The sequence below is a fragment of the Arachis ipaensis genome, chromosome B5, assembly GCF_059453495.1.
Source record: "Arachis ipaensis isolate K30076 ecotype BB chromosome B5, ASM5945349v1, whole genome shotgun sequence".
NCBI lineage: Eukaryota > Viridiplantae > Streptophyta > Magnoliopsida > Fabales > Fabaceae > Arachis > Arachis ipaensis.
The window spans coordinates 9,732,144-9,749,043 of record NC_142440.1 but is presented as its reverse complement, the minus strand read 5'-3'; the positions used below and the strand labels follow the sequence as shown (position 1 = coordinate 9,749,043).

Genomic DNA, 16,900 nt, shown 5'->3' with positions numbered 1-16,900 from the left:
CTCTCTCTAAAACGACATGTTCAAGTGCAAGTAGGACACATGATGAGTAGCTAGCTATAGCTGCATAGGTAGTAAATATGAATGAAGAATCACATGCCACGACACAATGTTTTATGTTGCTTCATGCTCAATTGAAACTCTCATGCTCATCATCTTCTACATCATATTTCGATGCATGCATGCTATTAACCTATACCCAGACACTCAGGCCAGAGCTATATATATATATATATATATATATATATATATGTCTATTAATTTCATCAGTTTAGTTCACTTTAATTATAATAATAATAATAATAATAAAAAACAAAACAACAACTATGATTTTATCAACCTTAATTATACTTTAATATTACTGAATTATATAAGAGAAAATTCCACTTTCTTTTTTACAAGATGTTAAAATGACACTTTCTTCCTTTTTATTTATAAAATATACATTTTTTTTCTTTATAACTTTTAAAAAAATTTTTTTTAATCTATTTTAAATTTTTTGTGTTAACTAATGTTAACTTTATCTATTTAAAAAAAAAAAGAAATTGTTACAAAAATATCTTTTAGCAAAAATTTTATTTTTTTGTCATTAAATTTTGCTTACCAAAATATCTTTTAATAAATTATTTTTTTATTAATTAAATTGTATTTTTATCAAAATATTTTTAAAAAAGTTTAATAATTAAATTATTTTTTATGATACCCTTCAATAATTTTTTAATTATTAAATTATGATTTTGCCAAAATTTTTGTTAACATTTTTTTATATTTTATTATTAATTTTTTGATATCAATATATATTATTTTAATATTAAAAAAATCTTAATAAGATTATTTTTCAATATTAATATCAATATATATTAATTGTTAAACATATTAATAATGGTAAGATTTTTTTATTTAATGTTAAAATAATATACATTGATATCAAAAAAATAATAGTAAAATATAAAAAAATATTAAAATTTTTTTTGATAAAATTATAATTTAATAATTAAAAAATTATGAAAGGATATCTTAGAAAAAAATAATTTAATTATTAAATTTTTTAAAAATATTTTGGTAAAATACAATTTAATCAATAAAAAAATAATTTATTAAAGAATATTTTGGTAAGCAAAATTTAATTAAAAAAATAAAATTTTTGCTAAAGGGTATTTTTGTAAAAAATAATTTTTTTTCTTGAAAAATGGATAAAGTTACATTAGTTAATAGAAAAAATTTAAAATAGATTAAAGATGAGGTTTTCTAAAAGTTATAAGGGAGGAAAATATACATTTTATAAATAGAGGAAAGAGGAGTGTCATTTTAACATCTCGTAGGGGAGGGGAATGGAATTTTCATGTAAAATAGTTGCAGGGATAAAATTGTAATGATTAGTAGTATAAAATAATTTTACACGTATATCTAATTATGTAATATTACACTAGTAAAAATAAGAATAATATTACACATTCAAATATTTTTGTTAACTAAGTCCAACTAAATTAATCTAACATCAACAAAAATCAATTATAGATAACAATACTCTAAGTCTTATTGTTTAATTTGGTTGGACTTGGATCATAAAAAAATTTGAATATGTAGTATTATTCTAAAAATAATTATTTTTTATATTCACTACGTGAATGGTCATTCAAAAAATAAGATATAATTGTATGAATATATAAAATATTTCAACTGTCGATACATCAAAATTAAATATTTTTTTACAAATGAAAATTAAACTCCTATAAGTTATAAATATAGGTCTCCTATTTTGAGTAAAATATAATTCGGATACATGAATCATGCATGAAGGAGACAGGGCTATAAATATTTTGGTCAAAGGGCCAAGTATCATGGGCTGGTCCCAATCATTTCTGTGGAGTTATGGAAGCATAATTTTGGTCAGAAAATTCAAGATCATTCAGATCCCGTCCAAAAAAAGAAGATCATTCAGACCGAAAGAAATTGAAGGAAGATAGATCATTATGTCAGCCCACATAATATTTTATTTTATCAAAAGCCCTTTAAGATAGACCAATAAAAAGTTTCCAAAAATATTAATTAAGGAATAAGGAGGACCTATGTTAGTTTATCTTTTTTAATTTTCTTGGGTCAGTATTCAGTAACACTAACAAGCAACAACTTGGTTGAATGCATATCGTATGGGAAGATGTTCACGTATGTCACGAAATTGCTTGGAATATGATACTTTAACTTCAATAATTGAGATTTATATTAAATAATATATGTGATTAAAATTCCGTGAATAAAAATGTTGTGCACATTATTCATGGAAAGTCCACAAAAAGCCTACAATGAATTCTACCTTTTTTCAGTTTGAAATGGATGAAAATCTTCAATCTACCCAACTTGATCGATTGCATCATTGTATACAATGACTTATGTCAAGCCACTTCTTCTAAGCCATGAATCTATAGCTAAACTTAGTTTACAGTGATGTTTTATTTTTTATCTTTTTTTTTTTTGTTAAATTGGCCTCTTAACTATATGTGTTATCATGAATTTTATAGGATTAAAAGTTTATTAAAAAATTTATGGAAAATAATATTCGAATGCTTGATTTTGCTCCTTTTTTCATTTATTTAAAATCTTTTAATATGTGAAAATTTTTTAAATTTATTATTTTAGATATCATTTTCATATTCCGCTGACAAAATAACAAAATATATATTAAAAACTTTGGTCATATTTTACAATTTTAGGTATAAAAAATATGTAAATATTTTACTTCTATACAAGTGAAATATACACAAAGTTAAATCAAACAAAAACATTGGAAAAAAAATTTTGGGTCCCATTCCAAAAATTACATTCCTACGTTAAATGTACTTTTTTTTTATTATAACTTAATCTTTTCTCAAGTATTATATCAAACAGCTTGAATTGATTGTTTTGCATTTTAAGATTGAATTAATTGAACTACTTTTTTATACGTCAGAAGTCTCAGCACTCTCTTATAATTTTTATTAAGAGTAATATCCCAAATAGGTCCTGTTCCGTCCCGAGCGAATCGAGGAGTGTGGTGGTCCTTGAGAGTTATTCGTCCTCAGCGGACTTATACGTCGGCCAGTGATGACGCAGCGACTAATCCTCGGATATCTCTGAAACACGACGGCGGGAACACCTGCAAAAAGCACTCCGACGTTCAAGTAAGAATGAGTTTGTGAGAGAGAGAGTAAAAGAGATAGCTTAGAGTGAAAAATTGTGACCTGTGGGTTGTGTTCTTTGAGCCTTTATAGGTGAGTGGTGTGAATTAGTTCCGATGTATATGGTCGGTGCTGTTATCAATATCTTTCGGTTATATGAAGTCATGATCTACTCTGATTAGTGGATTCTGTTATTATAGACCATGATTGGGAGATAAGGCTGACTAAGTCAGAGGTTACCGTTGCAGTTTTCCTCCGTTGCCGATATTTTAGTTCGGTTTTGAGTTTGGCTTTGTTTCCGAGTATAGCGTGGTACACGTCATAGCCCCCAAACTCGGCTGGTGTTGTGTTAGGAACGGTAGCTGAGCTTTGGTAGTTTGGATTTTGATTTTTCTTTTTGCGCGGTAAATGTTTGGTGGGCCTGCTTTTTGTTTGAAGGGGTTTTTTGTAGTTGGTTTTTATTTTAGTGAACCGTGTCGTCTTTAATGCACGTTATTGTCGTTTCGGTTTTCCACGTTTGTAGTGGGTATGAATTTAATTTGCCCACTAAAATAGTGGGCTCGCAATAATCCCTTCTTTTGGAACTTACGCCTTGTTGCTTCGTCTTCTCACCGTTTTATCTTGCTATGTCTTCGAAAGGTTAGTGTTTTCTCCCTCACCTTTTACTGTTACTGCTTCTACGCGTTCATGGCGGGAGAAAAGTTGAAAGAGAAGCTGAAAGCTGTTGAGGTTAGGGAAGATGATCCTTATCACTGGGTTCATGAGGATGTTAGAACCCGTTCCTCTTCTTTCACTAGTGTTGATTCCCTTTCTGAGTTGAGAGGCTTGGACTTCGTGAAAGGTGGTTCTGGTGTCACCGTCGAGCTTCTTCCGTGTTCCAGTGATGATAGGGTTTATGAGAGAAGGGGAGATTGGCTGTATTTCTATATGTATACTCCATGCATGATTGAACTTGGTGTGAAATTTCCATTTTCTTCTTTTGAATGTGATGTCCTTACCCAACTGAACTGTGCACCATCGCAGTTACACCCTAACTCCTGGGTGTTTCTTCGCGCCTTTCAGTGTCTAATGGATTACCTTTCATTTCCTTGTTCGTTGTCGTTGTTTTTCTCGCTCTTTCAAGCGAAGGGTGTTCGGAAAGGTTTGTGGGTTTGCTTTAGCAGCTTCCCTGGTCGTTCCCTGTTTCTCCTTTATAAATCTTCTTTCAAAAACTTCAAATCTTTTTTCATTAAAGTTTGATCGGTTGAGTCCGAGTATACATTTTATTTGGATGATGAGCTTAGTGAGAAATTTCCCCTTTATTGGTGCTCTGAGCCGAGTCAGATTCTTGAGGCTTCCGAGAGGAGTGAAGAGGAGGAGTTTGTGTTGGATTTTTTGGTTGAGAGTGTTGCTGCTGGGGAGTGTATGTCTATTTCCGACATTCTGCGTTTTTATGATTCGGGTGATGTTGAGGGTTTGAAAGCTTATATAGGTAATGTCTTGTTTGCCTGCCATTTGTATTAGTGTTTATTTAATTTTTCTGATATTGATGGCATCTTGTAGGTGGACAAGTTCCTCTCTTGGATCCCTTGAAGTTACAGTCCTTTTTGAACAAGAAAAAAGAGAAAATTGTTGGCTCCGTCGAACAAAAGGATGGTGGCGAGCAAGCTTTTTCCTCTGTTGGTCATCCGGCGTCCTCATTCAAGAGAAAGAGGGATGACGCATCTTTGGAGATTATTTCGGAGGGTGATCAAGAGGTTATTGGTGGTGGCGAGCCTGTCTTTGATCGGTAGAAGAAACTTCACGATTTCATTGCGAGGTCAAACTTTCATTCTCTTTGGAGTGAGCAATTCAATTTTGCCGAGCTTTCCGACAGGGCATCTCAGTACCCTGGGGACATGCTTATGACCCGCCGGATTGGTATGGAGGGGCTTGGCAAATTCATTCAGGTTGTACTTTAGGATTCTTTTTTCTATTCTTTTCTTCATAGTCTTGTTCTTATTTTGGGGAGGTCTTTGCAGATCCTTGGTTCTCGTTTGATGTGCGTTGGTCGCACCACCGAGCTTATTGGTGCTGAGCAGCAGGAGGCGGTGAATAAAATAGTTGCTGTGGAGGAGTCGTATAAGGTCAAGATTGATGATTTGGAGAAGTTAGTAAAAGAGAAGGATGACGCTGCTGTTAGTGCTGTTGCAAAGGCGAAGGAGTCTGAAGAAGAGGTAACTCGATTAAGGGACCAGATTCGATTACTGCAGGCTGAGGTGATGGAGAATGATGTTGCCAAAGGAGGTCTCACAGCTCGTATTCATGATTTAGAGGAGAACGGTATGGAGATGTTCTCTTATGGTTTTGAACGTGCTGTGAGCCAAATTTCTTTGCTGGCTCCTGAGTTTGACATTGATCTGCTTGACATGACGAAGATAGTAGCTAATGGAAAATTAGTTGTAGATGGGACTGTGGAGGAGCATGATGAGAATGCCCCCCTCCCTCTTAGTTTGGCTTTGGTTCTTGCCTATTTTGTTTTTTGAAAGTGATCATATGTAATTGTGGATGATGGGTTTGTTATTTCGAACTTTGTTTGCTGGGGCCGACCATGCTTAGGTCGGTTTACGTTGATATTTCTTGTTTTTGGGACCCTGCTTTTTGTGACTGTAATAGCAGATATGGGATTTTGTAAGAGATTGTTTGGGACTAGTCATGATTGAATATGTATTTGAAAAATACTGATAATGAGATGTTTGATTAAATTTGAATATTGATAATGAAGTGTATTGTGCGTCGGGCATCATTAAAACCCACCTTAGGCCAAAAACCCTTCTTTGGGAAAAAAAAGGCTCTAAGGGGGAAAAAAGAGTACCTTCATTCGCTATTTATATAAATTAAGATCGGTACATCTTTAAAGAGGAGACATTCCAGGTTCCTGATATCGGATTGCCTTGTAGTGTTTGGAGTTGATAAGCCCCCATGCCGAGCACCTTGATGACTCGGAATGGTCCTTCCCAATTAGCTGCGAGCTTTCCATGAGTTGGTGGCCGTCTGGCCTCCTCTGTTTGTCTGAGCACTAAGTCACCTTCTGCGAATGTCCTCGGAGAAACCTTTTTGTTGTGTTTTCTCTCAGCTAGTTGTTTTATAGCTCTTTGTTTGATTGCTGCTAGCTCCCTAGTTTCCTCGGTTATATCAAGCTCAGCACTCCTTGTACGCAAGTTGTGTTGTTCATCGTATAGCTCGGTTCTCAACGTAGGGATGCCGACCTCAATAGGGATTAGCGCTTCCGACCCATAGACGAGTTTGAAAGGTGTTTCGCCCGTGGTGGTTTGTACCGTTGTGTTGTAGCTTCACAATGTTTCTGGAATCAGTTCCGCCCATTCTTCTTTTGCATTATTAAGTTTTTTCTTTATTGCCTGCAATATAACTCGGTTAGCAGCTTCGGCCTGCCCATTAGTTTGTGGGTGTTCGACCGAGCTAAAATGATGCTTTATGTTAAAATTTTTTAGAAGTGAGCTGAGCTTATTGTCTGTAAATTGCCTACCATTATCAGATACTATTTCCCTTGGTATCCCAAATCGGCATATAATGTTTTTCCATATGAATGATCGTACCTTTTCGCGCTAACGGTTGTGCTTCTATCCATTTTGAAAAATAATCTATTGCTACTAAAAGAAATTTTACCTGGCCTGGCGCTATTGGAAATGGGCCGAGGATATCGAGCCCCCATCTATGGAATGGCCAGCTTACCTCCATGCTATGCAGTAGCTCGGCCGGCCTTGTGGATATAGTTGCGTGTTTCTGACAGTTATCACATGCTTTGACTTTCGTTATGCAATCCCTTTTTACGGTTGGCCAGTAATACCCGGTTCGGACGATCTTAGCTGCGAGGACCCGTCCTCCAATGTGGTTTCCACAGACTCCCTCATGAATTTCGTCCATTACTTCCTTTGCTTCGTCTTTGCTTAGATATTTTAGCAGTGGTTGTGAGAAACCTCGCCTATATAGTTTTCCTGCTATGCTTGTGTAAAGACTTGCCTTTCGTCTGAAGTGTTGTGGGTTGAGCTCGTCTCTGCGTATGACGACTGTACTGATATATTCAATAAAAAGTGCCCTCCAATCATGGAGGTGGTTAATATTTGTCATATGTAACAGTTCAATGCTTGGTTTTTTTTTAATGAGTTGTATTAAGGCCGATGTTTGTGTGTCTGCCCTAGTGGCGGCAAGTTTGGATAATACATCGGCTCTCACATTTTTTCCTCTATTCACATGCAGTATAATGAACAAATTGAACTTTGAGATGAGATCCTTTGCCATGAGCCAGTATTGCTCTAGCGAGGGATCTTTTACCTGGAATTCTCCTCGGATCTGTTGGACCACCAAGAGGGAGTCACAATGTGCTGTCAGGCTTTGTACCTGGAAGCTCAGGGCGAGTTTGAGTCCTGCGATTAGGGCCTCATACTCGGCCTGGTTGTTGCTTGCTGGGAAGTGGAATTGGAGGGACTGTTCAGCTATCACTTGGTCTCCTTCTTTGAGAACTACCCCTGCTCCACTTCCTTCTCGGCTCGATGCCCCATCAACGTGCAGTTCCCATGATTTGTTGTGTTCGCCAGGTGTCAATTCTGAGATGAAATCGGCGAGTATTTGTGCTTTTAGGGCCGACCTTAGTTGGAACTGGATGTCAAATTCTGAAAGCTCAATGGACCATTTGGTGAGACGTCCGGCCAGTTCTGGTTTTGTCAGTATCTGTCTTAATGGTTGGTTCGTCCTCACTACTATTGTGTGGCTTTGGAAGTAGTGCCTTAGTTTTCTTGCTGTGATCACCAGTGCCAAGGCAAGTTGTTCTATCCTCGGATATCATTGTTCTGTTGGTTGCATGACTCTACTGACGAAGTATACCGGCTGTTGTGTTTTCCCTGTTTCGATGACAAGGGCCGAACTTATAGAATAATTTGAAACAGACAAATATAAATATAAAGGTTTACCGATTTCTGGTCTTTGCAACACGGGTGGTGCTGATAGGATGGCTTTGAGCTCGGCAAAAGCTCTCTCGCCCTCTTCTGTCCAGTTGAATTTCTTATTTTTTGATTTTGTTTGGAAGAAGTGGTATGATCGGCTTGATACCGCGGGTACGAACCGAGATAACGCAGCTACCCTTCCCGCCAATTATTGCACCTCTTTTATTGTTTTAGGGCTCGCCATGTTGAGTATTGCCTCACATTTTTCTGTATTTGCTTCAATTCCTCGCGATGTGAGCATGAATCCGAGGAATTTCTCCCGCTGTACCCCAAAAGCACATTTCTCTGGGTTGAGTCTCATATTATAGGCTCGGATCTGTTCAAATATCTCCTTGAGGTCATCACAGTGCGATCTTTCTTAGATGGTCTTGGCGACCATATCATCTACATAGATTTCCATGTTGCGTCCTATTTGACGATGGAAGACTTTATCCATCAAGCGTTGGTAAGTTGCACCTGCATTCTTTAAACCAAATGGCATTACTCTATAACAAAAATTTCCATGTTCAGTTATAAATGCCGTCTTGCTTTGAGCTTCTGGATGCATGAGTATTTGGTTGTAACCGGAGTATGCATCCATGAAGCTCAAGATTTTGAAACCTGATGCGTTGTCTACAAGCTTATCAATACATGGTAAGGGGTAGGCATCTTTAGGGCATGCCTTGTTTAAGTCTGTAAAGTCGACGCACATGTGCCATTTACCTGAGTTTTTCCTTACCATTACCACATTTGAGAGCCACGTGGTGAAACGGATTTCTCTGATGAAGTTGGCCTGCAAAAGTTTGCTGGTTTCTTCCAGGGCTGCCTTTGACTTTTCTGCTCCTAAATTTCTTTTCTTTTGAGCTATAGGTCGGCTTGCCATGTTAGTGGCAAGTTTGTGACAGATGACATCCGGGCTTATTCCTGGCATGTCCGCTGGGGTCCAAGCGAACAGGTCAGCGTTGGCTTGTAATAACTTTATGAGGTCCGACCTTTCTCGTTCTTGTAGCGCTTGGCCGATGTATGTTACCTGTTCCGGTTTTGATGTCAGTTGGATTTTCTGGAGTTCGTCTGATGGTTGGGGTCTTTCTTGGGTGTCTCCTCGAGGATCGAGCTCGGCTAGGGACAAAACCTCCATAGTTTGTACTGCTTTGACTTCGTGCTGTTTCAGAATTGTGTCTGACTTCTTTAGGCTAGAGTTATAGCACTGCCGAGCTTGTTGGCGGTCCGAGTGAATTGTTGCTATTTTGCCGTCTTGTGCCTGAAATTTAACACATAGATGAAAAGTTGATATCACTGCTCTGAACATGTTCAGAGCAGGTCTCCCGAGAATAATATTGTAAGGACTGATGCAGTCAACTATTAGATACTGTATGTCAAGAGTTCTGGATAGTGGATCATCACCCATTGTCATTTTTAACCATATGTAACCTTTGATTGGTACCCTTTCTCCGGAGAATCCTACCAGTTCTCCGGATGAGGATTGTATGAGTTTTTCAGATAAATTCATTTTCAAAAAGGTAGAATAAAAGAGAACGTCTGCGCTGCTACCTGGGTCCAAAAGGACTTTTCTTACCAATAAATTGCCTGTTTGGATAGAGATTACCACTAGATCGTCTAGGTGTGGGGCGGCTGAGCATATGTCTGCCTTGTTGAAAGTAATTTCTAGGTCGGGCGTATCTTGGCTGCTTGGTGGTGCTGTTCCTTCGATCACTAGCATAGCTCGGTACCTGCGTTTCCTTGCCGATGTTGTTTCGCCGCCCCCGGCAAATCCTCCGGATATGCAATTTATAACCCCTTTGGGTTGGGTGTTGTTTGACCATTTGTTGGTGTCTTTGTTAGCCGAGGCTTGTTGGCGTTCCTCCTTGTCTCTATCACCTTCTTTATGTTTCCGTCCTTCGATGTACTTATCTAGTACTCCTTGCCGAGCAAGTCTTTCCAAGAGGTCTTTGGCTATTATGCACTCGTCAGTTGTGTGTCCGTATTTCTGGTGGAAGGCACAGTGCTTTTTTTGTCTACGAATCTCTGGTCTTGATAGCTACCTGCTCTTGCAGGAGGTTTTATGATCTTGGCGTTGAGTATTTCTTTGATTATCTTTTCCCTCCTTGTGTTGAATCTGGTGTAGTTGTCAAATTTTGGAGTGAGTTTGAAAGGTTTGCCGAGCTCCTTGTTATGAACCGACCTTGGTGTTCGGTCCTCCTCTCTCTTAGGTCTTCTTTCTGTTTTATTGGCCTCACGTAGTTCTTCAATTTCCATTTGTCCTGCTGCCCTCTCCCGGAACTCCTCTAACGTCTTTGGCTTGGTGATTGCAATCGTCTCTCTGAATTTTCCGGGTCTGAGGCCGACCTTAAGGGAGTGTAGTTGGACAGCGGGATCCAGGTCGGGTATCTCCATTGTTGCTTCTGCAAACCTGGTCAGGTAGTCTCTCAAACTTTCCTGGGGACCTTGGCGGATGGTGCCGAGGTAATCCGACCCGTGGACGTATATTCGTGCTGCAGCGAAGTAATCGATGAAGGACTTTGCCAACTCTTCGAAAGAAGAAATTGATCCTGCAGGTAGCTTCGAAAACCAAATCAAAGCGGCTCCATCAAGGTAAGTCGGGAAAGCTCTGCAAAGCACAGGTTCGTTATTAGAGCCGTTAAAAAATATCATAGACTGAAATTTCTTAATGTGAGTCCGGGGGTCACCAATCCCCTTATACGGCTCAAGTGAGGAAGGCAGTGTGAAATGTTTTGGCATTTGAAAATTCGTGATCTCCTCAGAGAATGGGTTGTCTAAAGTTAGTTTCTCCTTCGGGGGATCGGCGATTAATAGGTCGGCGCCGCCTTGGGCTGAGCTCTTGGGATTGCCCTCTTCCCGTTTGTTGGTGTTGTTCTGCGCTGACAACTCGGCGAGTCTTTTGACCTCTGCTTGAAGTTCAGCCATCTGGGCTATAAGTTCGGCCTGTGTGAGCTGGTGGACTCCGTTGTCGGCCATGTCTGAAGGTCGTGGGACCCTGCAAAAGGATTCTCAAGAGGTAACAAATAAAAAAGGAGAAAAGTGGGGTTAGTGTAACCGTGGCCCCACAGTGGGCGCCAAATGTTCCGTCCCGAGCGAACCGAGGAGTGTGGTGGTCCTTGAGAGTTATTCGTCCTCAGCGGACTTATACGTCGGCCAGTGATGGCGCAGCGACTAATCCTCAGATATCTCTGAAACACGATGGCGGGAGCACCTGCAAAAAGCACTCCGACGCTCAAGTAAGAATGAGTTTGTGAGAGAGAGTAAAAGAGATAGCTTAGAGTGAAAAACTGTGACCTGTGGGTTGTGTTCTTTGAGCCTTTATAGGTGAGTGGTGTGAATTAGTTCCGATGTATATGGTCGGTGCTGTTATCAGTATCTTTCGGTTATATGAAGTCATGATCTACTCTGATTAGTGGATTCTGTTATTATAAACCATGATTGGGAGATAAGGCTGACTAAGTCAGAGGTTACCGTTGCAGTTTTTCTCCGTTGTCGATATTTTAGTTCGATTTTGAGTTTGACTTTATTTCCGAGTATAGCGTGGTACACGTCAGGTCCAAAGGAATTTACGGTTCGTACAGACGTTTCCATGGCAGTTTGACCCGGTCAGGATGTCCTACGTAGAAGTTAACGGACTAAGATGTTAAGTTAACTGTCATGTGTCACTTCCAAGAGAATTTAATCCCCATCCAAGTTGGACAAAATAACGTTACACCCAAACATAAAAAACCAATTTAATTAATACTTTACCCTTTAAATTTTACGGACAATTTTAGTGTCCTATGCTAACATTCTTCATCGGTTCGAAGAAATATATATAAAAACATTTTAGTTATAATGATAATCTCCACAAAATAACTTAATATGTATGTGATACAATTTCAAATAATAACAACAACAACAAAAATAATAACAATTATAATAACAGTATGTAGTGGTAGTTATAGAATAATGATGGAATAAATAAATAAATAGATAAACGAAAGATAGATTTATAAAAAAAAATTTAAATTTTAGTTTGGTAGATGCGTTTATATCTCTTCAAATTTAATGAGTAATGCAAAATCAATCAAATTTTTTAATAAAAAATAACAAATTAATTATTAACTTAATTTATTAAATATTAAAAAAAACTCTGAATTTTATATTTGTAATTTTTTTTTCTTCGTATTATTAAACTAAGAATTACCAAAACAAAATTAAAGAAAAGAAGCATAAAATAAGTTTAACGATAAAACAGATTCTAGCTATAGCACAAAACATTGATAACTCACTACCTATTGTTAAAAGACAAAACATGAAAGGAGAGTGAATAGTATAAGGAATATGGTGTTTCACACTTTTAGATTGCCATACGTCCTAGTTCTTGTCCTTGAGTATTAATCTCCTTGGTTTACAATTTAGCTGAGTGAGAAAATATTATATGAAACCACTAAAATTCCCACTCCATCACCTTGAATAGCTTATAGTTACACTTCAATGACTCATTTGTAATTTTTATAGGAGTCAATTAGTGCAGTAGCTACACATATACATCCGTGGAAAATATCCTTGATTAAGAGTAAAGTTCAACAAAGAGCAAAGATTATACCTAATTTTTTGGGAAAATGTAAATTGCGCACGATAGCTTTAGAATAAACTACCATTTGTACTCACGAAAGTTGAAAACGCTGACATATTTACTCATAAAAGAAGGAAATTACCATTTGTACCTATGAAATATGGATTCCACATAACAAAATTATCCAAACAGTAACAAATCACCTAAAATTCCTAAATTACCCTTATCTTCACCACCACTTTTCTAATCTCAAATCCCACCACTACTCAAACTCTTCTTCACCATCATTACCGTCGTCACCACCACCGCCATCACCACCTCTACTACTCCCGGACAGGTTCCCAACCTTCATCTATAAGCTCAAAACTTCACCCCATCATGAAACACCCAGTTCAGCCAACTTAAGCACATGCCAGAGTTTGAATACACAAAATCCAGAGACCAGAGTTAGAATTCACAGCCTCAATTGGTGTAACAATGGTGGAGATATCCAATTTTTCATTAAACCCAGATCCTGCAGAAGAAGAAATTCTGCAATCTCAGATGCAGAAATCTATTCCCAACCCTAAAATCGTACGAACAACCAAACCCGACTTCAAGTGCCTCATCCTCAACCTCACAGTTCTCTTTTCATTCATTCTAGGTTTTCCCGTTCCTATGAAAATCTATCGAAATCTACCGTACTCCACTCCCCTTCGACCGAATCGAATTCTTCTCCTTGCAACTGGGGTCCAATCCCTTACTTCCCCTGCTGATTTCGAGCCATATTCGTCGGCGTCAAGACTTGGTCAGATCCTGGCGGCGAACATGGGAGCAAACAGCAAAGCGGCAGAGAGAACCCCAGCGCGGCAGAGAGGGTAGCTTGTGTGGGAACGAAGCCAAGCATCGATGCAATCAACATGGAAAGTTTGTGAGCAAAGAGGCAAGGTTCGAACATAATCATCTTCTTCGAATTCGAAGCAGCAAATGGCATCGTCGCAGCGTGAAAATGAACGGCGAGAAATGTCGTTGAGTTTGCTGGTGTATAGGGCAGCATAAAAGGAGAAATGGATGGTTTTGATGGTGATAACGTTAGTGGTGGTGGTGGTGGTTGGGGATGAAAGTGGCGGTGAGAGAAGATTTAGGTGAGAATGGTACTGTGAAGTAAAAAGAGAAGTTAGAGTTAGGTTATATTAGAGGGTATTTTGGGGATTTCAAATAATTTTTTAAGATTTGTGTAGTTTTGTTAGCAAAAGTCCATCTTTCATGGGTAAAAATAGTAGTTTTGCTTATTCGTGTGTAGATTTATCAGCATTCTGAAATTTCATGGGTAGAAATGATAGTTTACTCCTATAAATCTCGCCTTTTTATTTCGACTGTAAATACCTTCTCGATTTTTTATTCCAATTGCAAATCTATCATCTATCATTTATCTATCATATATTATATCTCGGTTTTATATTATATCATCTATCATATATATATATATATATATATATATATATTCTATTGTAAAAAGGACAATTTTCACTCTTGGTTGAAAAACACTCTCCCCTGTAATATGATTCCTATATCTATTATTCTATTATCTATATCTAATTTTGAAGCTAAAAATTGCCACATGGCATCTTCTTAGTGTATCTAAATTAAAAATATTTCTCGCCTTTTTATTCTAACTGTAAATACCTTCTCGATTTTTTATTCCAATTGCAAATCTATCATCTATCATATATTATATCTCTAATTTTACAATTAAAATGTGCCACATGTCATTTTTTTATTATAATTGAAATCAAATCTTTTCCTCCAAAATTAAGAAATTCTCCTTTCCTCTTTACTAATTTTACAACCAAAATGTGTCACATATTACTCTCTCATTGTAATTGAAATTAAATATTTTCTTCCAAAATTAAAGAATTCTTTCTTCCTCCTTACTAATTTTACAACCAAAATGTGTCACATGTCACTCCCTCATTGCAATTGAAATCAAATATTTCCCTCCAAAATTAAAGAGTTCTCTCCTCCTCGCTCTTCCTTTCTTTATTTCTCTCATTTCTTTAACCACTTTATCTATTTTATATATCATTATCAATATCAATGATTAATTACTAATTTGACAATCAAAATGTACAACATGACATTCTTTAATTGTATTAAAATTAAAATTAAAATATACCTATATTATGTATCATATATTACTATCTAATTTAATAATCAAATGTGTCACATGCCATTAAAATTGAAAGAAAATATTTTTTTCAAAATTAATAAACTCCTTTCCTAAATTCTCTCATCTACCTCTCTCCATTTTTCTATTTCTCTCTACTATTTTTATCATCTGATATTTTTTTACAATTAAAATAATTTTTTTTCCAAAATTAACAAACTCTCACTCTCACTCTCACTCTCACTCTCATTCTTCATCTTTATCTTTTTCTCTCTTTTCTCTTATTCTCTATTTTTTCTATCTTTCTCTTCTACAAAAAATAAAATTAACAAAATAATATAATTTAAATAAAAGATAATATTATTATTGTTATTATATACATAGTTTTTTATTTAGTTTTAATTTTTCACCGCTTATCTTTCTAATCTATATTTTCATTTCTCTTCTTTCAAATTTTATTACATATAATTTGGAGAGAAGACTAATGTTATAATTAAAAGTTAGAATCAAGATTCAATTATTTTAAAAAAATTAATTTTGAGTTAATTTTATAAATATCAGTATAATTTTTTATACTAATATCTAATTATAGGGCAATTTACCTAAATAAATAAATTGGGTGAAAGCTTTACTCAAATACACAAAACAGAAATTCCTTACGTACATGTGCATTTTCACACTTCTATGTAAACAGTGGGAAGCTACCACGGTTTCTGATTTTAACATAAACTGTGGCAAGCTACCACGGATTATGGTGTTTGTGGTTTGTGTGTAAACCGTGGCAAGCTCCATCGGTTGACGAAGAGAAAAAGCTAAGCATAAACCGTAGCAAGCTCCCACGGTTTATGAAGAAGGAATTTTTATCACAAACCATTTATTTTTAGATGTTTGATTGCATCAATGTGGTATCATGTAGACTGCGCATGATAATTGTGACAGAATACATGTATATAATAGAAGCTCAAACCGCTTAAACTATCAAATACATAGCAGATAATATATTAGACAATTCTCAAACCTTTTTAACTATCATTTCCTGTTACTTCATTATTGTGTCATGTCATGCACCCAACAAAACTAATCTAATGTAATCTAATATTCACTCTCAAATCTCAATACTCACTGCTCAACACACAATAGTAAAACAATTTTGTTAAAACATTCATCGTATTTTTTTTAAGTTTTGAATTATAAAATTAAAGTATCAATTATATGTATAAAATATATATTAAAATGTAAAATATATATTAAAAATAAATAAAATAATATATATTTATACAAAAATATATAATAATTGATTATATATATATAATTTTTTTTTTTGAAAAAATACAATATCAAATTTTTGAAATGTTAGACAACGAGTACAATAACTTTTAAGAAATTTTTTTGGCTTTTTAGGAGAAAAAAATATTCTTAAATTAATATTAGATCTAATGAGGTTTCAAGAGTACTTGTCAGAGATCTAATGTTAATTTAAGAAGAATATTTTTTTCTCCTAAAAAGCCAAAAAATTTCTTTAAAAGTTATTGTACTTATTGTCTAACATTTCAAAAATTTGATATTGTATTTTTTCAAAAAAAAAAACTTTATATATATATATATATATAATCAATTATTATATATTTTTGTATAAATAGATATTATTTTATTTATTTTTAATATATATTTTATACATATAATTGATACTTTAATTTTATAATCCAAAACTTAAAAAAAATACAATGAATGTGTTAACAAAATTGTTTTACTATTGTGTGTTGAGCAGTGAGTATTGAGATTTGAGAGTGAAGTTTAGATTACATTAGATTAGTTTTGTTGGGTGCATGATATGACACAATAATGAAGTAACAGGAAATGATAGTTAAAAAGGTTTGAGAATTGTCTAATATATTATCTGCTATGTATTTGATAGTTTAAGCGGTTTGAGCTTCTATTATATACATGTATTCTGTCACAATTATCATGCGCAGTCTAAATGATACCACATTGATGCAATCAAACATCTAAAAATAAATGGTTTATGATAAAAATTCCTCCTTCATAAACCGTGGAAGCTTGCCACGGTTTATGCTTAGCTTTC

The 16,900-nt window shown here is 35.6% G+C and overlaps 2 protein-coding genes across 2 annotated transcripts; one reads left to right on the top strand and one right to left on the bottom strand.

Annotated features, from left to right (window-relative positions):
• Positions 1 to 5,029: 5,029 nt before the first annotated feature.
• Positions 5,030 to 5,656, top strand: LOC148563344 (uncharacterized). Its single transcript, XM_088486751.1, has 2 exons — positions 5,030 to 5,080; positions 5,153 to 5,656. The coding sequence occupies exons 1-2, from the start codon at positions 5,030 to 5,032 to the stop codon at positions 5,654 to 5,656; spliced, it is 555 nt and encodes a 184-aa protein (XP_088342877.1).
• Positions 5,657 to 6,007: 351 nt separating this feature from the next.
• On the bottom strand, positions 6,008 to 11,086 carry LOC148563343 (uncharacterized). The gene is made up of 4 exons (XM_088486750.1): positions 10,153 to 11,086; positions 8,850 to 10,063; positions 6,742 to 7,859; positions 6,008 to 6,461 (listed from the first exon to the last, which is right to left on the bottom strand). Exons 1-4 carry the CDS (start codon positions 11,084 to 11,086, stop codon positions 6,008 to 6,010), a joined length of 3,720 nt encoding a protein of 1,239 aa, XP_088342876.1.
• Positions 11,087 to 16,900: the final 5,814 nt, after the last annotated feature.